Source organism: Mustela lutreola, chromosome 8 (assembly GCF_030435805.1).
Source record: "Mustela lutreola isolate mMusLut2 chromosome 8, mMusLut2.pri, whole genome shotgun sequence".
NCBI classification, from domain to species: domain Eukaryota; kingdom Metazoa; phylum Chordata; class Mammalia; order Carnivora; family Mustelidae; genus Mustela; species Mustela lutreola.
Genome location: NC_081297.1, coordinates 42,302,768 through 42,323,252, shown reverse-complemented (window position 1 = coordinate 42,323,252; position 20,485 = coordinate 42,302,768). Strand labels below are relative to the sequence as shown.

Genomic DNA, 20,485 nt, shown 5'->3' with positions numbered 1-20,485 from the left:
CTCTAAGTTTAGAGCAGACTGTGGCATTGGTAATCTGGCTTGGGGGTCCCACCCAGTGCCCCCCTAGATCCTACCACAGAGTGGGCAGCACTCTCCTCCACCTGCTTGGGAGATCTGCTGGTTCAGAACTTTCCAGATCCCCGATCTCATTGACTTTATTTTTCTCTCCCTTCTATTTTTGTTTCCTAGGAACGAGTGGAATATCTCTTTCTCATAATTTTTACTGTGGAAGCATTTTTAAAAGTAATAGCCTATGGACTTCTCTTTCACCCCAACGCTTACCTCCGCAATGGTTGGAATTTACTAGATTTTATAATTGTGGTTGTAGGGTAAGTATCACTACCTTTCTCTCTTCCCTCCCCTCACCCCTCACCATCCACCAACATGTGCCTCCATTTCCTTCTGTTATTTGTATCTCTTTTTATTTGGTCATCATGGCAATGGGCACCAGGCAAGATGAGAGGATCCATTAGTCACTTTGAATTCAGACTTTCTCCAAAGGGAAAAGACCTCTTACATAGGAAAATCTCCCTCACTCACACGCTCACGTGTGTGCATTCACACACACACACACACACATAGAGTGGGATCTGAGTGCTTTTATGGAGCTCAGGATCCTCTCTATAACAGAGGAGATTTCTCTGCTTAAGGTCTTTTATCCTATCTCCAACCACATCTGGCCTGACCACTCTTCAAACCAGTTTCCCTGCTGGGTTCCTGAGCAGGGTTCGTCCAGCTGGCCTGGCAAGCAGCCCATGGGCATAGGGGTGGTGGCAAAGCTGGCAGAGAAGGTGCCATGGATGCCTGATCTTCTCTGTACACTGGGGCCTCCTCTGGGACCCCAGGAAACAGGCTGCTTGAGATAGGTATGTGGGAAGATGACAGAGAACTATGAAGGGCCAAGTCATGGGTGGCCTAAGTAGAACCAAACACACCTTTCCCCAAACATGCTGTTCCACTGTAGCATAAGATAAAGCAAGGTCAATATATGCTCTAAGAAAAAAAAAAAAAAGGAATGTAAATAATAAAATTCAGAAGTGATGATCTCCTTATGTAGGAATTAGTGACTTTACAAAAAGATCCTCTATGAATTATCTATGCACGTGCTATGTGAAATGTAGTTCATTAAGACACAGTTGCTAAAGTTCCAGCCACTCCTCTATTTTGTGAAGGGAGGGCATCTTACAGCAGGTTCTCCTTCGAGAACAAGCTGAGGCTTCTGGGAGCTCATTTGGCATTTCTCTGAGCCCCGAGAATGGTCACGTGGTGGCCGCCTGGCGTTTTTTACTCCTGCAGAGTTCTAACAGACTTCAGTGTCAAGGTCAATGTGTCACTGGGCTCATGTCCCAGGAACCTATTTTTGGCGGGCACCGTTCGTGCCTTCCCAGTGAACACACGGGTCCTTCTGGACTCCTCCAGAGTGCTCACTGCTCGTCATCTCCTGAGAGTGTCTGGTCTTTCCTGCGGGAAATAACAAGAGCAAATCCAGACCATTGAGAAGTTCTTTCCTTGCCTCTCGCCATCTGGATGACTTATTAGGGTTGTTTGGAACTGTCTTAGGGGTTTTTTCGTTGTCTTTTATTTTTGCACAGCCAATGAATGACACACTTTGGCCACCTTAACACCAAGGATATTTGGGTGTCGTGAGAAGCATGAAAGTTACTGGATTATTTGCCAGGTATAGATCAGGCTCCAGAAGCCTGGGAGCAAGGATGCAGCTCAAAGACATCTTGCTACTTCTGTTCTCGCCAGGATAAACAAAGAATAACAGAACAAATGCTTTGAATTAACTCCCTAAACCATGGCAAAGGCATTTAAGGTGTCTTGTTCCACATACCCCTGAAGCCTTTCGAATTCAGTGTCTTTCTCACAGCCTCAGGCTCTGGGGAACCCTTCCCACAAGTCTAGAAAAGAGCCCCAGGAATGAGATTGATGGAGAGATAAGGGTGCCTACAGGGACTAATTTTTTTTGGCAGAGAAGCTCATGTTTATGGAAGGAGTTAGAGTTCACTGCCTACTGTGCTCTGCCCCCTCCAGGGCCTTCTCTACAGCCTAGGAGGTTGAACCCAGAAGCACAGGGCAGAGCTCAAACCTGCGCTTGAGGGAAAGAGCTAGATGCCTTGTTGTGTGGACACACACATGGCATCTTCTGCTTGCTTGAACCTTGCTTTATCCCTCGCCCTGCTGCCCCTCACAGTAACCACAGAGGGCAGCCTTTGTGAGGTCAACCTGGATTTCAGTCACAACTTCCTGGGATCTAGGCCATGAGGCTGATGAAGAAAGGCATCCAGATTTGGTCCTCTTCCCAGAGATGCGCCAAGTTGGCTGTTTAAACCCCAGAGGTTACAATGATAGAGGTTGCTTAGGTTGTGGCTCACCATGACCCTCTGGGCTTCTCCCCCATTACTATCACACACGGACATATTTGACACCTAGTTCTCTCCTCCAAGGGCTCTCTGTCTAGCTGCAATCTTGGCCCATTCTTTTAACTTGAAAAATCACACGCTCGCGCGTGCGCGCGCACACACACACACACACACACACACACACACACACACACACAGAGTGTAGCTCAACCTCCTCTCTACAGCTATGCCTCCCTTTTAAATCATATGAAATGGATATCTTAATGCTTTCCTTATGTCTCCTAGGAAATATCTTCTCTCCCGGGCTCCTCCTCAGCAGCCACTTAGGGGAAGGTTTCTTAGGCCCTCCTGCAGTCAGAGGGGATCTGTCTTTGCCCTGGGAGAGCTGGGTTTGCCTGCCTGCTGCCTGAGTGCCAGGCCTAGAGCTGCTCTCTCCTTTCTGCATTGCCATGCAGGGGGCCCGTGACAAGAGGCATTGCCTAACTCCCACAGACCTGTCACGTTTCCTGCCTGAAGTGGAAGAGTCCCCTTGCTACAGTGGGGAGAGGAGACTACTGAATGAAAGTGTGGAGGACTTTAGAGCCCTCTGTGAGCTACCCCTCCCCAGCCCAACCCAGGGACCTGGGGGTCCTCACTGGATCCCCCTGCCTGAGACAGTCTCCTCCAGCCAGGAGGGCTTTGCTACTATCTCTCTCCCAGTATATTGGCCCCGCCTTTCTGATCCGCTGGGCCCTCTAGAGTGTCCTCTTTTTAAAAGCTCTAAGTCCAGGTAAGGAACTGCCGGACACAACTCCTGAAGAATTCCCCTGCCAAGCATCCACATCAGAACCCAGCCCTTAGGGATATGTAAACCACAAAGCAGTGGGTTTGACTTTACAGTCTCTAATCGAGGAGAAACACACCAACTCTATAAGCCAAGAACACCTCCTAGAGCTCTTCCTGAATTTTCTACCCTTTCAAAAATTAGAGTCAAACACTTAATAAAATGTCTGCGTCAAGTTGAGGTAGGGGAAAGAGAAGAAATCTGTCTAACCTCTGTTCCCTTAAATAAATAATATTTTCTGAACATCTTGTACCCTAATAAGCATATTGCTTTCTTTCAGGAAATACTAGGAACCAAATCTGGTTTGGATTTGGAATGTTGTTTGACAAACTTGCAAACTACTCTTCATTTTCTAAGATTCCAGTGATACAGTCTTCAGCGGAAAGAACATTTCTCTGCAGAGAGAGAAGCCCATTTCCCCCATCCTGGCAATTCCGCCTGGGGTTCAAGGCATCACCAGCTAACACACGACACTAACAAACTGACAAGCTGAGCTGAAAAAAATCACAGGGCTGAGAAAGGCTTTAGATGTCAGAGTTGTCAAACTTCTTTTATCTACAGAACCCATTTGTTCAAGCAAAGCCTTATTCAGAGAGCCACGAAAGCCACTCTATTCTAGCCACTTATCTCTGGCCTCGCTGCCCAAGAAGTCCCTGAGCAGTTCCAAGGAGCCCAGTTTGGAAATTCTTCATCTAGACCAACCCCCTCCTTGCTGGGCCCTGACTGGATTTGATTTTCTGCCAAGCTAAGCCCCCAGCTGCAGCACCCCCTGTTTCCAGATCCAGTTCCCTGGGCGTGAGTCATTTCAGGAGTTCAAGCCTATTCTTCAAGAACGAAATTGCTCTGGCCCCGAGTACATGTCAGGTGTGGGGCCCGAGTTCTGAAACATGTGCTTCCCCCGTGACCGCCAGCCACAGCCCAGCACACACTCTGCTGACAGTGAACTGGGAGTCATCTCTAATACAAAAGACAGAAATTGCCCCATGTGTCCTTTCCCCTATTTTTCTTGGTTCCTGCAAGAGCCCAAGATTCCAGGCTCCCATGCCCAGATGGTTCTTTGCGTCCTGTGTCCCCTCTCCCTTGTCATCCCTCTGAAACCTTCCCACTGTGCCTTCTGCTCCCTGCAGGCCGCTGCCCATTCAGGGGTCAGCAGACATTTTCTGTAAGGGACCAGATACTCGTTTTCAGCTCACAAGCTGTGCGGTTTGTCTCAATGATTCAACCCTAGCAAGAAAATGGCAATCAACAGCAGCACTATGGGAATGATGGGTGTTGCTGAACTCCGGCAAAACTCCATTTCCAGAGCAAGTGGTCCAAGTGCTGCCCTAGACCCGCGGCTCCGTGTCTGTCCACTCACTTAGCTTCCTGGCTCCCCCAAGGGGTCTGCCCCATCGCAGTCTCTCCCAAATGCCATGTTCCACTGCCAGAGGTCAGGAGAAGGTCCCTACGCTTCTCTTATTTCTGCTTTCAGATTGGTGGCCCTTCCTAGCCACCTCTGGTTCTGATGTGTGTGATTAGACCCTTTCACACCAGCTTCTCCCTATAGGATCTCCTCTATTCCTCTGGGGACTCCTCATTCCTTGAAGACAGGAGCTCTTGGCTCACTCCCAACTCTCTCCAACCTTGCTATTCCTGCTGCCCCCTCCAGTATCTTCTTGGTTCATTGATATCTTCTCCCTGCCAAGGGATCCTGACTCTATCCTGTCTCAGCTGCCCACTCCCGGAGTTATAGCCAATATCCCTGCCATAACTAACAGCTGTCCCCTCCCCCGTAATCTCAAATGAAACACCCTGCTCTGGAAACACCACAAGCCATCTTTCCCCTCTAGCACTTTGACTCTGAAAGTCCGTTCATCCTGTCCCATTTTCTCTGTTCCTCTGCCCATTGTGTCCAGTCTTCCTTTTAACCAGCTTAGATGCCCAGCCCCATCACAATCTCTCACTTGCCTGTACAGTCAACTTCCCACTTTCCCTCTTCACTGACCTTACTCATTTGGAAAAACACCAACCCCAATCAAATCCAATTAGATGGAGATCAATCTGGTACCTGAAGTTGTGCTGCTGAAAGGGGTAGAGAAACACGCAAAGCTGAGCTCATGGGTTGCACTTGACACCTGTGACCACCAACTTCAAACATGTCCTTGATGATACCTGGCAACCTTACTCCATTCACTCCTCCACTTTCTTTGGTGAGTCTTTAAAGGCAGAGGCCTTTAAACTTCCAGTACCTGCTCCCTTTTCCCATTTTCAGCCAGTGACCTTGCTACATGTTTCCCTGAGAAAACACAGGTAATCAAGGAGAATATCAGTACCCCTATGATGCACCTTTCCCCTTGAACCATGAGAAACCATCCCTTCCCCCTTCTAGGGCCAATACCCCTAAGGGTGCAGGAGATCCCCCGCACCCCCTACAGGATAGCAATTCTTCTGTAATTGTTCTCTCACTTTTGCATGGTCCAGTTGTCTATTTCTGTTACATAACTCCCATCACATATAAAAATGCTGCTATATTTCTCATTTAAAAACAAACACAACTCTCTGAATTCCACACCCTCTTCTGGCAACCATCATTTTTCTTGTAATAACTTTTACAGCAAAATTCCTCAGAAGGCTTGTCTATACCAGCTACGTGGCCACTCAGTACAGAACATGTGGCTAATCTGAATTGAAACATGCCATCCATGTAACATACACAGCAGATTTTGAAGATTTAGCACAAAAGGAGTGACAAACATCTCGGGAAAAATTCTTTGTATTTATTAGAGTTGAAATGATAATATTTGGGTTATGCTGTATTAAATAAAATATATTATCATGGTTAATTTTGCCAGTTCTTACTTTTTAATGGTGCTGCTAGAAAGTTTAAATTACATATATGGCTTATATTTGTGGCTTGCATCCTATTTCTGTTAGACAGAGCTATCTCAGACATTTTTTTCCTATCCTCTCTTGAACCCATATCTGTTAGGCATTTGGCCCCATCACTTCTCCAAAACAGATATTTTCAAAGTCTCAGGAGTCTGCATGCTGCTGAAGCCAGTGGTTAGTTTCCCATCCTTGTATCTGCAGCACAAAACCAATTTCTAGAGGATCATCTGTTTGTACCTAGGCAAAATCAAAGGAGAATAATTAGGAGGAAGGAGGTGTGTGGGTACGAGAGAGGATGTGGTTCCCAGCCACATGACAGCAGGAGCTAGGAAACCATAGAGTGGGAGAGAGGGCACTGCAAGAGGACTGAGACACAACAGCAAGCCTTAGCAACTTTACGCTTCTGTCCAGGCTGCCCAGGTTATACAAAGCCAGTTGTGTTCGTGCACAGCTTTGCCTATCACTTCTCAGACCTCTGTTGGGCAAAGGTGATGCCCTTTGGCAGGGCAGTACCCACACTGAGGGGACGTCATCTTATGATGGGCACAGTCCGTCCCATGTACACACCTTGGTCTCTGGTTCCCGGGCTGGGGATGTTTGCAAACTTTGCTCTCCCAAGCTGCCTTCAGAGAATTCAGGGTCTGACAGTTCCATTTCCCCTTCCTCTCTTCTAGGCTTTTTAGTGCAATTTTAGAACAAGCAACCAAAGCCGATGGGGCAAACGCTCTGGGAGGGAAAGGAGCTGGATTTGACGTGAAGGCACTGAGGGCATTCCGCGTGCTGCGCCCATTGCGCCTGGTGTCTGGAGTCCCAAGTAAGTAAAGCCATTCTTCCAGGTCGCAGTGGTATCTTGTCACCCGCCCCCCCCCTCTGCTGTCTGAGTTGCCAGGAGCCCTTTGCAAGAAAAACTGATAAAAGGAGGTGTTTTTCCTTAAATGAATTCCTTTGCTATAAATAAATAAATAAACAAATAAATAAAAGATTATACATCCTTTAAAAAAAAGAACTTCACTCTGATGTGAGCCCATGAAAACACACTGTGGTCCCAGCTCCTGTAAACACCTGGAAAACATCCACGGCAGCCAAACAGCCAAATGAAGACAGTCTACCCAGAGAAAGAAATCCTTTGGCCAGCTGAGCCACCCGCCCCCCAGGGCCTGGGCTGGGAATTTATTAAGCACGTTTATACCAAGGAGCCAGGCGAGCAGAGAAGGCTAATCCCTAGGGCTCGAGCTCAAGGTATTTTAGCCAATGAGATTATCTCTACTTTCTGTATTTTTCCAAAGAACAATCGGAAAAGCATCAGTGGTTGTTCAAAAAGTTCTATTTGCCATTTCTCTCAACCTTCTACTTTTTTCATGTCAAATGGGACATTTCCGACTTCAGAAACCCTATTTATGGACAGGCTGCCTGCCTTTGTGAGAACTGGTTTTGCCCAAGGGTGGAGGGTTTTCAGCTCTCTGAATCAGGCCAGAGGGCATTGAAGAGATATTGTCTATCCAGATACCAGCCCCGTGGACAGCCCCTCTTCTCCCTCTTCCTCCAGAAGCCTGCTCCACTGTGGATGAGCCCTGGGCACTGAATACTGCAACTTCGGGCACCCCGCATCATCACCTTCAACAAAGCTCAGTCCCAGTTGCTCTTAGGGGTTAAGTCAGCTTTCAGAGAGCTCCTCATTCCACTCCTCCTTGATCGATTGGCACGATCTGAGCATAATTATGGACTGGTGTGCTGAGATTTTTCCTTCTCAAGTCAGCTCCATCAGATCTGGCCCATTAGTCAAAGTAGAGATGGTCCCTATGACTGGGCTGAAACCAGACGAATTTGGAAATGGGAGCAAGGCACAGGAAAACAAAGAGGTCCTCTGAACACTGAGCCTTTACCATAGAAATGTGAAGGACTTTATATTAAATTATTCGATTCTTTCCATACACGCACAGAATGGTGGGCAGATCTTCCCAAAGTAACCTAACTAACTAGCAGCAGAACAGGACTAGAACCAAGTCTCCCGACTTCCAAGCCAACTTTCTTTCCTACTATGCAATACAACTTCTTGTAAAGGATTAACTAGTATAAACCTCTTGTCTTAGACTTCTACACATATATCCCATCTCTTCAATTACATTATAAGCCCCTGGAAACCCAGAACTTCGCCTTATATTGGCTCTGTTCCTGCACCATGCTTACAATGGTCTCTGCACAAGGTAAGGGAATTTATTAGATAAATGAAGGCAAGAATTAGAATGTTTTTTTGCAATGGGGCCACCTGGGAAAAATTTGTGGTCTTTCTCAAACTCAAAAGTGAATGTGGAGCTAAGCCTCACACGCACATTTGGAACAGATTCTTTCTACTTGGCCTTAAACATTTTAGGACATCTAGAAATAAAAACAGTATACCATTGACCCTTGAAAACTGTGGGGATTAGGTGTGCTGACCCCCACCTTGCACAGTTGAAAATTAACATATAATTTTTGATTCCTCCAAAACTTCTCTACTAATAACCTACTGTTGACCAGAAGTCTTACCAATAACATACACAGTCAGTTAACACATATTTTACAAGTGTTATAATATACTATATTCTTAAAGTAAGTTAGGGAAAAGAAAATGTTATTAAGAAAATCATACAGTGGGGCACCTGGGTGGCTCATTGAGTGAAGTATCTGCCTCTGGCTCAGGTCATGATCCCAAGGTCTTGGAATGGAACCCCGGAGTCAGGCTCCCTATTCAGTGGGGAGCCTATTCCTCCCTCTCCATCTGCCCCTCCACACCCTGCTCTGTGCTCTCTCCTGTGCACTCTCTCTCAAATAAATAAATAAATAAATAATTTTTAAAAAGAAAATCGTATGGTGAGAAAAAATACCTTTATAGTACTGTTCTATATTTATCCAAAAAAAAGTCTGTCTATAAGTGAGCCTACACAGTACAACTCATATTGTTCGAGGGTCAACTGAATACAAAGGCCAAGATCCAATTTCCCTTTTGTTAAGCCTAAATTCTTGATTTCTTGATCAGCTTTCTTGATTAAATTCTTGATTGAATTTTAAATTTCTTTACCAATCAGCCATAACTCAGTAGACCAAAATCAAAGAATGAGAAGGAAGGTGAGAATAACTTTGAGCATGACTTTAAGGAGCTTAATATGATGACAATGATGCAGCCAATGTCTCAGTGATAGTAGCTATGAACTTCTCCAAACTTCCCACCAAACTACAGGGGACATAATGAATCTTACTCTCATATGTGTGTTCTTATTAGGAGCGCACACTTTCAGAGCATTGTTCTGTGTATGAGGACATATCATAAAGAACAAATACAGTCTTTTCACCTAAGGAATCTGACAATCTAATAAGAGTGTATCAGTCAGCTTTTGCTGTAGGAACAAACAAATCCAAATTCTCAGTGACTTAAAATCCGAAACCTTTATACTTGGTCATGTCACATGATGATGTTGGCCAGCCCCCTCTTTTTCTGGGCTCAGCTGGGCTCTGGGCTTCATGTGGGATCTCATTCCAGACCCCAAGTTGAAGAAGCATCCAGCAGGTAGGCCATGTTGTTCTCATGGCAGGGTACAGATGTTCAAAAAAGGGACAAAAGAGCACAAGCATAATTTAGGCTTTTGCTCAGAATGGCTTATATCATGGCTACTCAATTTCCAGGGGCCAGAGCAAGTCGCATTGCTATCTTTGTTCCAAGGATAATGGGACACAAAAGTATACTGTACCTATGAGAAGCAAGGGTGAACAAACAGTGCAGTCTAACACAGAGACTGAGGGGTTTGGTATTGCAGAAATATCTATAGTAATTACTCTAGTACAGAAATTCTTAATTAGAGATGCATATGGTTGAGAGTCACTCGTGCTTCAGTGCATTAAAAGGAGAATCAGATTAAATACAGTAGCTAGGTTCCACTGTAGAAACTTCGTAAAGAAGGTGTCCCATCACCACATGCATTTTGTTAATGGTAGAACTGTAGAATGCAGTCAGGAAGAGATATCATACCTTGGAATTCTCTCAAGAAGATGAGTACATGATACATATAGTAACTGAAAGATAAGGACCTACTATTACCTGTCATGCAGTCCAAGAAGGTAGCTTCATCATGGAAGATGATCACACTGAGATGGTTTTGCTGGTGTCGACAGCCTTGCAGGCAGCTTCGTGCTTATACATAAGGCTAACAACTGTATCTTGTGTTCCCCAGGTTGCCAACAGAATAGCTCTTTTTGGAGCTTAAAGGAAGGGCTAATCCAGCCTGTCACCCTTTCTCCTGGAAAATTGTCTATGCAACTTTTAAATAATAAAAGTGAACAAGTGCCTCGTACTAGTTTGGTTGTTATCATTCAGGAAGATGTCAGCAATGTCTCCTACCACTCCAAACCTAGACAAAGTCCATTTCATAGATCTTTTAGTTGTCTTCTTTCATATTTCAGCAGAACTCGAAAGAGTTGCCTCTATCTGTTGCCTTCAATTTTTGTCTTCTCATTCTCTCTCAAATCCTCATCAGTCAGGCTTTCTCCCTATTACTGCAGTAAAACATCTCTTCTCAAGACCACCAGTGATTTCCACATTACCAGACCCAGGGGTTAGTTCCCTGGTGCCATTGTATTTGATCTACCTGTAGGATTGGATGCAGCTGATCATCCCTTGTCTTTGAACCACCATCACCACTTAGCTACCAGGACACTGTTCTTTCTTCATTGGCTTTTCCTTATCAGAATCGCTTGCTGATTTTCCCTCACGTTCTCATCCTCTTAGCATTGCAGAGCTGCAGGTTCAGTTCTCAGACCTCTTCTCTATCTCAGGGATACTTAGTTTCTGAGTATCTGGCATTAAATATCCTGAGCCTTCTGGCACTAAATATCTCTTATATGTCTTCTAATAACTATGAACTCTATGTACAAGCTCAGACCTCTGTTCTAAGCTCCAAACTTGTACACCTCCCTGCTTATTCCAGTCCTTTCATTTGATGTCTAAGCATCTCAAACTTACCACATCCATAACAGAACTTCCAGTCTTCCCAAAGCCTTTCATGTCTTGGTCAATGTCAACCTCGTCCTTCCAGTTACACAGGCCAAAAAAATCTTGGACTTACTGCTTTCTCTCACCCTTTGTAGGCAGTCCCTCAGGAAATTCTCTCGGGCATACCTTCAAGAAACTCCCTCTTTCTTAGCACCTCCAGCACCAGCCACCTCTCACCTTGATCATCACCAACACCTCTCACCTTGATCGTTATAGTAGCTTCCTAACTGGATTCTTTGTTTCCATGCTTACCTTTTGCCACAGCTTATTCTTAACACAGTAGACAACATGGTCTTTTTGAAATACAAATCCTCCTAAAATACACATCACAGCTGTGCTCAGAGCCCTCCAAGTCTCCCCTCACTCACTGATGCACAACAGAATCCCAAAGGGCCCTACATGGTCTCACTGCTCTCCTCTCTGAAATCATCTCCCTCCCCCCTTCCCTTCTGTCTGTCCCATCTTGCCAGCCTCTGTGACCTCCTTGCCTTGCTTCTAACACCCCAAACCCACTACCAACATGGAGCCTTCACGCTTGCTGCTTCTTGTGTCCACAGTGCCCTTTCCCCAACTCTCTGCTGGGCTGGCCTGCTCACCTGGTCAGTCTCCACAGAAGTATCATATTACCAGAGAGTCCTTCTCTCCCCATCTGTTAAGATACTTGATGCTTAGAGACTTTTCATGGGACATGCTTTCCCTATGGTCTGAATTTTTGTAAGATTGGCTTTCTCTCAGTTAAAAGCGTCATTTCTGGAATCACACAGAATAGAAAACAGCTATTAAACAGGAGTTTGCTTCCTAATTGAGAAGTGAAAAGAGGCATAAAACCCTTTCTTCCTATTGTTTCTTGGTCAGATTAGAACTGTTTCTTGAAAACAAATCAACACCAACCAGCCAACAAGTATCTGTTGATTGGATATGAGATAAAAGGTGCCAGGAGAGACAAGACAAAGTGGTTTTGAGCAAGAGCTCTTGAATCAGACTACCTGGCTTCTGCACTGACTCACTCTGTGACCTTGAAGAAGTTACTAAGACTTTCTGTACCTTAGCTTCCTTCTCAGTAAAATGGAAATAACAGTAGAACCTATTTCATATGGTGTTAGAAAAACTAAAGGAGTTAATGCATACAAAGCCCTTATACAGCATCTTTCTTATAGTAGGTGCTTAGTTAAATTGTAGCTGTTACATCACAGCATACCCCATGATATTACGTGAGGCATGTAAAATTCAAGTACATGACAAAATCACTATCAAGACAAAACAGATATACTTTATTTTTTTTAAGATTTTATTTATTGATTTTAGAGAGACAGGGAGGACACAAGCAGGAAGGAGGAGAGGGAAGGGGGAAAGAATCTGAAGTAGACTCTTGAGCGCAAAGCTCAATCCCATGACCCTGAGATCTTGACCTGAGCCAAAACCGAGAGCTGGATACTTAACCAACTGAGCCTCCCAGGCTCAGTATCTGTATCTTCCAAAACAGATACACTTGAAATAGTAAAGAACATTTAAGAGTTAAATAGCTACATGAGACCAAAAACTACTAGAGGCATTATATGTGGGAAAATGAAGTAGATCCAAGGGACGGGTTTCCCAGGGACTATGGCAGCCCAGAAAAGCTTTATGAGGAGACAGTATTTGAAACGAGCCTTAAGTTTCTGGTAGAAGATGTAGGGATGGAGATGCAAGGCCATTAGGGGTGAAAACCTCATTCTTTTGGGTCACAGCCCAGACCAGTACATAGGTCTCTGCATGGACTAGTCCACCACCAAAGAGGATGCGGTGAGAACCCGGTGATGCAGGTCAGCACAGAGCAAACCGCAGTGGGCCCCAGGTGCTGGGACAGGAAGGTGATTTTCAAAATAGACTCAGTACTTTCCTCTCCACTGCAAGCATTCAAAAGACTGCAGTGCAGAGAGACAGCAAAATGCCTCGGGAATTTCCTCCAAGAGTATCCAAATGGATGGCAGATCTTAGACTCCAGGGAGGTTCTCTTCCAGCAGAGACCGCACAATACGCAACACCTACCACACTGCTTTTAGTGCTATTGAGAGAGTTCATTCTTGACCCAAAACTTCCTGCTGCAAAAGTTAAAAACTCACTGGAGTGCCCAAGTACCCAGGTGAACCACACTCATCCCATAATGCAGTTTTTTCCCCCCAAATGACTTCTCCCCTCTCCTGGGGATTAGTAACTGTGAAATTGGCCACACTGAATAGCAAATGCTGCCAGTTAATCAGACCCATTGGGGGCATATTAGAGCTGCTAAAAACAACTTTCTGGAGTCTTTTTACAGTTTGATGCTTCAAAAGAAGTTACGCCATCCTACCTAGAATTTGCTCTTCGGTAAGGTGGGCCACAGTGGATTTGCAGTCACTGTTACTGCTCCCAGGACAGGATTCCCGGGGCGGGGGTGGGGGTGCTTGCACTGCTAGGGAGGACGAGAGCTCAGGTACCAGAGACCGTCCCAGCAGCAGCTTCCTCTCTGTATTTAAGGACACCTCACCATTCCAGATTGGATGAGGAAAAGCCTGTCTAGAGCTGATATTTGCAAATCTGAAATTTACAGATTTTGAAACCTGTGTCCCAGAGAAGACCCATTAGAGAAGAGGCTTGCATGCACATTGTCCTCTCCCCACCCCTGCTCTTTCCTCTGCCCATGTCACCAACTTCCCAGACCTCCCTTTCTTCTGGTTCATGTGGCAATCCCATAATGTGCCAGCATGCTGCAGGTGAGGCAGGAGAGCTCAAGCCTAAAGTGGACAGAAGACTCAGACTCTGGCCCTGCTGTCCCACTCAGGGACTTTGGGAAGGTCAGTTTGTTCTGGATCTCTGTTCTATCTGTGACTTGTAGGGCCTGACCTACCTAGCCTCTGCGTCTCTTTCCCCCTTCCACATGCTCTTCCACTCTGCACCAGTGGCCCTTGCCAGTAGCAGGCCTTTTGTTTCTCCACTCTCTGCTTTCTCTTCCCTTTCATTTTCTTGGACTTGGCCCTCTTCTCCCCCTCACTTTCTAATTTGCTTTCTCTGCCTTTTCATCCTTTTGTCCCAAGGGGATCTTAAATCCCTAAAGGGATCTAAAACCAAAATGAGGGACCTTAAATCACTTACAAGGCTACTTGATACAAGGACAGGGGCAGGTGCCTAAGTCCATCCCTCTCTCTACTTCTCCCTAGAAGGGACCAGAAGCTGCCCATCCCACTGCCCATCCCATGCAGAAGTCCTGCCTGCAGCTTAGGTCCCTTCTCTGCCACTTCCTTTTACTAAAACAAGAAACCTTGTTCTCTGCATTCCTTCCATGGTGCCATTCCTGAGTGGGAAAGGACTTTAGATATCTGATCCAACCAAGTTTCCATTTTACAGATGAGAACACTGCAACCAGACATCTTAAATGACCTTCTCAAGGTCATACAGCTCCCTGGTGGCAGGCAGACAGGACCCAATTCCTACACCACCTGTAAGAAGACTGATGGATGTCATGATGGGATGTTCCGGTTTTGTACAGTCTTTGGGGTTCCCAGAGCTCCCTCGCACACATTGGTTCACAGACACCCCAAGAGGGAAGCCTGAGGGAATGTCTGTGCTCCCTCCCACTTTCCTGCTCCAGACAGCCTGCCGTCTTTCAATCGCCAACACAGAGCGGACCCTAGGGAGGACAGCTATAAACAGCACGTCTTCTTAACTTTCCAGACAGGTTGGCTGGCCTGCTTTGCTCTGAGGAGTCTGATGTCAGCTCCCTGGTGTTGGCATTCCTTGCATACCAGAAACAGAACAGAACTTAGAACAGGGTCCCGCCCCAGTCCCCCAAAACCTGTCATGTTCAAGGCAGATAGGAATTGAGGCCCACCCTCTCCCATGCACCCCCTCTTCTGATTTGGGAGCTCCTGACCCCTCCCTTCCAGATGCCCCAGAAGAGGAGGTCAGGGGCACAGTTACAACAGCAGCTCTGCGGCCAACCTCTCTGTTCCTGGCTTCACATTGCTTCAGTTTCTCTCTCTACAAAGTGAGATTAGTGATGAATGTTCCACGGATGAGGATGAGGTTTTACCTCTCAAGCTCCAGGAGCTTCTAGCAACAGAGATCCCTTTAAATCCACCTCTTGAAGAGAAACGTTATGGATTGCAATGAGCCACGGCATCAAGTAGTAAGGAAAAGAAAATGATCCAAATGCAGCAAAACAAGTTATTTTAAACAATGAGCATATTTCAAAAGTTCCAGGCCCTGTTGCCATGGTGTTTCACTGAAAGATTATTGAATATCAATAACAGGATCTGACTAAACCAGGAAAATCTCTATTATTTGGTGTTGTACATACACTAGCTTAAAAAATAATAGTGACAAAGAATGCATCCAATCACACAATAACTTCTCATATTTACTAAAGGAGAGCGCAGACATTCCCCCATGATGAAAATGTCCCTTTTTGACTTAAGAACAAAATGTAGGTGGTGATAAATGGCAGGGTTACCACCAACTAAAGGCAATATTCAGCATCAGTGCAAGGCTTTCAGACAGACTGCAACGGATTTATTGGCTGATTTATCAGCCCGGTGGTCCAGGAAGGCAGGGACATTATCCCTAATTTATAGATAGGCAAATACAGTCCCAAGCGCTTCTCCCAGAATAATGAACAGAGATGGGTTCAGACTATTTTCCAAGTCAGGAATACTCCCAGTAGGACACAGGTCACTGTGGTTTGGAGGAGGGCACATTTCCCATCAGGGTGCTCCATATGGCTTTCAAGACTGAGGACAATTAATAGTTAAGATGTTGGCTTATTTATGTTTCGATGGCTGGTGAACCTCCTTGGTTTCAGAGGCTGATGAGAAATGGTACCATTGCCACCTACAGACTTGGAGAAAGTGGGAGGCACTCTGGGTCTGCAGGTGAAGAAACCAGGGGATCTAAGTCTGGCCATTGAGGTGACCTTACTGTTTAATCTCTGACCTTCATTAACCCTAAAATTCTTCTGGGCTGTATCATCCTGTACTTCAGTGGCAGAGAATAGAACTAACCTGAGAATTTCTTTTTTTAATCACTAATTCTACATGTAGTCATCGACAGGGCAGGACCTTTGGCAAATCCCTTCTATCTTTCAGCTCCCAGCACATTAACAATCAGGCCAAAGGTGGGAGAAGTAAGCCAACTTTATTTATTTATTTATTTATAAAGATTTTATTTATTTATTTGACAGAGAGAGAGTACAAGCAGGCAGAGCAGCTGGCAGAGGGAGAAGAAGCAGGCTCCCTGCTGAGCAGAGAGCCCGACATGGGGCTCAATCCCAGGACCTTGGGATCGTGACCTGAACCAAAGGCAGATGCTTAACTGACTGAGCCACCCAAGTGTCCTAGTCAATAATATTTATTAAACACTGATCTTGTGCCCAGGATTATGGCAGGTGGCAGCTCATAGAAGAAGAGCTTCCTAAACTCAGGAAGCTCCATGAATTATTCTGTTTTGTGCCTGGCCCTTTCCTGGAGATCCCTAAACATGAAAAAACAGCCAGCAGCAAGATGACTGTAACCTACTTTAAAATAATGATAATAATAAAGGCCACTTAGGCTTATAAGTGACCCATGCTTTACAGTGCTGGAAGAAAAAAATGAGGGATTAGAAAATGAAGATACAGTGGGGTCAGTGTCCCATAAAATGATCGATATACAGAGCATGAACCCCAGGTACCTGTTATTCTTGGTTTGTTCCCTGCTGCTGATCCGTGACAATTAGTAGGTGAGGACATAGACAGTGAAGTTCTACTACCTGAGTTCAAATTCTCAGAGCCACCACTTACTAGCTATATGCCTGCATTTCCTAATCTATAAAATGGAGTTTAAAAATGCATTTACTGGGGCACCTGGGTGGCTCAGTAGGTTAAAGCCTCTACCTTCGGCTCGGGTCATGATCCCAGGGTCTTGGGATCGAGCCCCGCATCAGGTTCTCTGCTCAGTGGGGAGCCTGCTTCTCCCTCTCTCTCTGCCTGCCTCTCTGCCTACTTGTGATCTCTATCAAATAAGTAAATAAAATTTAAAAATAAAACTGCATTTACTTCATGGAGTTCTTGTGAAGATTAAATAAATAAATGCTCATAAAGCATTTAGAAATGTGCTCCACAGATAAGAAGCATTCAGCGAATATTAGCTATTCGTATTCCTGTGGGTTCAACTCTTTACCTATGTCAGGCTCCAAGTTGGACTAGTTAGAGGAAGGGGAACTTCTACAGTTGATTTTTAAAAATTATCTTTAATGAAGTATAATTTACATTCAATAAAATTCATATATCTGAATTGTGTATCATCACAAATGTAATAACCTAACAATAGGATAATTTCATTTACCCAACCTCCCATCCTCTGTGATTGTTATATGTCTCTTTTTACTTACACATATATTTAAACCCCATCTTACAGTGTTTATATATATATGTATTTTTTGCTTAAAGCAGTCAGTTATCTTTTAAGTAGATCATGATCTACAGATCCTAGTTTCCTTCTGGTTTCATTTCCCTTCATCCTGAAGGACATCCCTTAGGATTTATAAGACACAGATCTGTTGCTCAGTTCAGAGATCAGAATTCTCTTGCTTTTGTTTATCTGAAAATGTCTTTATGCCATCCTCTTTTTGAGGAATATTTTAGCTGGATATACAATCCTGTTTGACACTTTTTTTTTTCTCTCAGAACTATAAAGATGCTATTACATTTTTTTCTGGCCTCCATTGTCTCTGATGAAAAGTCATCAATTTTCTTATCATTGGTTCCCCTGTACATGTTTCTTTTTTTATCTGCTTTCTAGATGTCTTTGGCTTTTAGCAGTTAACTACAATGTATCTTGTGGTTTTAATTATATTTTTTCTACTTGGAGTTCACTGAACTTTTCAGATTCATTCATAAATTGAAGGCTTTCATCAAGTTTGGGGAATTTGAGGCCATTATTTCTTCAAATATCTATGTTTTTTTTCCTCCAATCTCATACTTCCCTTTCTAAGACTACAATTTATGCTTAGGTTAAGTGATTTTGTATTATCTCATTGGTCCCTGAGGCTTTGTTCAGTTTTCTTCAGGTGTTTTATTTTTTGTCTGTTTCATAGATTAAATAATTTCTATTGATTATTCTTCCAGTTAACTCACTTTTTCCTCTGCTGTCTTCATCTTCATCAAGTATATTCAATAAATTTTTCATTTCAGTTACTCTTTATAGGATCTACATTTGATTTCTTTCTATGTTTTCATTTTATCTGTGAAATTCCCTATCTGTTCTCTCTTTAAACCCATATACTTATTTAATTCTTTTAATATACTTTTCTTTAATTCTTTAAATATTTTCTTTTTAAATTTTTTTTTAATTTTTTCAGTTTTCCAAGATTCATTGTTTATGCACCACACCAAGTGCTCCATGAATATGTGCCCTCCTTAATACCCACCAGGCTCTTTAAAGTATTAGCCTTACTTTAGGGTAGGTTACTTATTCCAGGTGTACTTTCTAGTGTCTCAGTTAGTTTCCAAGGGTATTAATAAAATATTAATTAGACATCTCCACTATGGCAGACCCAGAATGCCATCCTACAGACACTGTTCTTTCCTTAACACTGCTTAACCTGTAGTATTGTTTTCTGCTTTGCCCTATAACAGCTGTTATTTGATAGCCCTTGGTGGTCTCACTATGTACAGGCATGACCCAACACTAAGCCAGGGACACACAGGCAACCCCTACACAAACTTCTAGAGCTACTTATCTACCCAGCTGCCTCCTCTCTGATGTCACACCACAACCACTACAGCTGCCCAAATTATGATCTGATCTCTGCCTTCTCAAATCAGTGGGGTTGCTGTGGTCTGTCTGCTTGGACTTTAGCTCTTGGTGCTACAGTAAGGAATTGTTGCCAGTCACAGAATTGTGGTGTTTACCTCATGAGTTTTAATTCTCTCAGGGATTATAGCCCTGTGCTGCTTTATGTCCACTTTCTGAAAATAATTACCTCATGTTTTTGCCCAGTTTTTTAATGTTTATGATAGAAGGGCTCATCTGCTACAAGTTTCTCCAAAAGCTAGTAATGGAAGTATACTTGATTTTTAAATCTCAAAATTAATTATTCCTAACTATGTTAGCAGATGTAAAGTATTCCCTAAACGTTATATAAATTATATATGAGATTATTTCTTATGTAATATATAATATAATTCTGTTATATTATAAAAATTATGTATTAATTCATTTGTCACACATTTACTGAGGACTTACTGTATATAAGGCACAGTGATAGTTGGAAGAAGAAAAGGTACTAGATCTTTCTTAAGATAATTAGAAAATAACCCAGCAAATTTTAGATCCAGAGTGGGCTTTCTCATCCAATATTCACTTTTAAAGATGTTGAAACCTAGACCCAATAAGGTGACATAACTGCCAAGGTCACACGGCTATTAGAGGCAGAAGAGAAAATAGTCTGGAATTTTTTCCAGTAAATCTGAAATCTCTTCAAACAAAACAAAACACTAAGCATAATGCTTGGAGATTTTCTCCTATGAAGAAGATTTGATCAGTGCCAAAGCCTTTATTGATTCACTAGTGATTGAGCCAGAATGGGAAATAAATAAGTCTGGAATCCAAAGAACATTTTGTTTGAATTTCATAGAAAGATTGACTTTAGTGTAGAGTCACCATAAGTTGGCATCAATAAACAAACTTGTTTGTTAAACTCCACCTCAGAAACAGCTGGGGAAGAGAAAGCTGTGAGTTGCCTGGGTATAATAGTGTTTGTTGGATAAAGAGAGAGATATAATTAGGACTATCAGAGTAACTCATCCAACTCGACAACTATATAGTAAGCATGTCCCATTTGCCACCTGAATCATGAAGACATTTTTCAATTTTCCTAAAATCTGCACTTTTATACATTTCTGAAAGGAGTAAGAATCAGGAGCCAAACCACCACTCCCTCCTGTTTAATCTTATTATGGTATTTCAGTCTGTAATTAGTCCACAGAAACTTCACTCCAATAAGCTCTCTCCAGGGTCTAGGATTTATTTGAGTAGCAGAGGTTTTCCAACCCTTTTTAATATGTCCATGTACTCAAAGTCCCAGTTACCTGGATCTGAGGTGGTGGTGATAGTAAGGAAAATTGTAATGAACGGACTTCCCTACATGACTTTTCCCTAGATGACTTCTCCATTCCAAAATGGCACATGAGGTAATTTAGATCGACTGTCCTACTGAGGAAAACTAGAAAGGCTGAATAAAATAATCTAAATCTCTTTTCTGAAACTTGAAAAAAAATGCCCGAAAAAAACAAATTATCAGTCTTCTCTGGAGAAAGATAACATCATCAAAGTTCTCAAGTTATTTTGAAAAACAACTTTACAAAAATAAGGTCTAACCCACAATACAAAATAAGTAGGCACACAGAAAGAC

At 43.6% G+C, this 20,485-nt stretch overlaps 1 protein-coding gene across 41 annotated transcripts in view; it reads left to right on the top strand.

Annotated features, from left to right (window-relative positions):
* Window positions 1-20,485, top strand: part of CACNA1C (calcium voltage-gated channel subunit alpha1 C) — a 744,856-nt gene that overhangs the window by 495,558 nt on the left and 228,813 nt on the right. For all 41 annotated transcript variants that reach the window (XM_059184363.1, XM_059184367.1, XM_059184359.1 and 38 more), the window contains exons 4-5: window positions 190-329; window positions 6,732-6,871. In XM_059184363.1, the coding sequence (XP_059040346.1) occupies window positions 190-329; window positions 6,732-6,871 (280 nt within the window). The remainder of the gene's footprint in view (window positions 1-189; window positions 330-6,731; window positions 6,872-20,485) is intronic.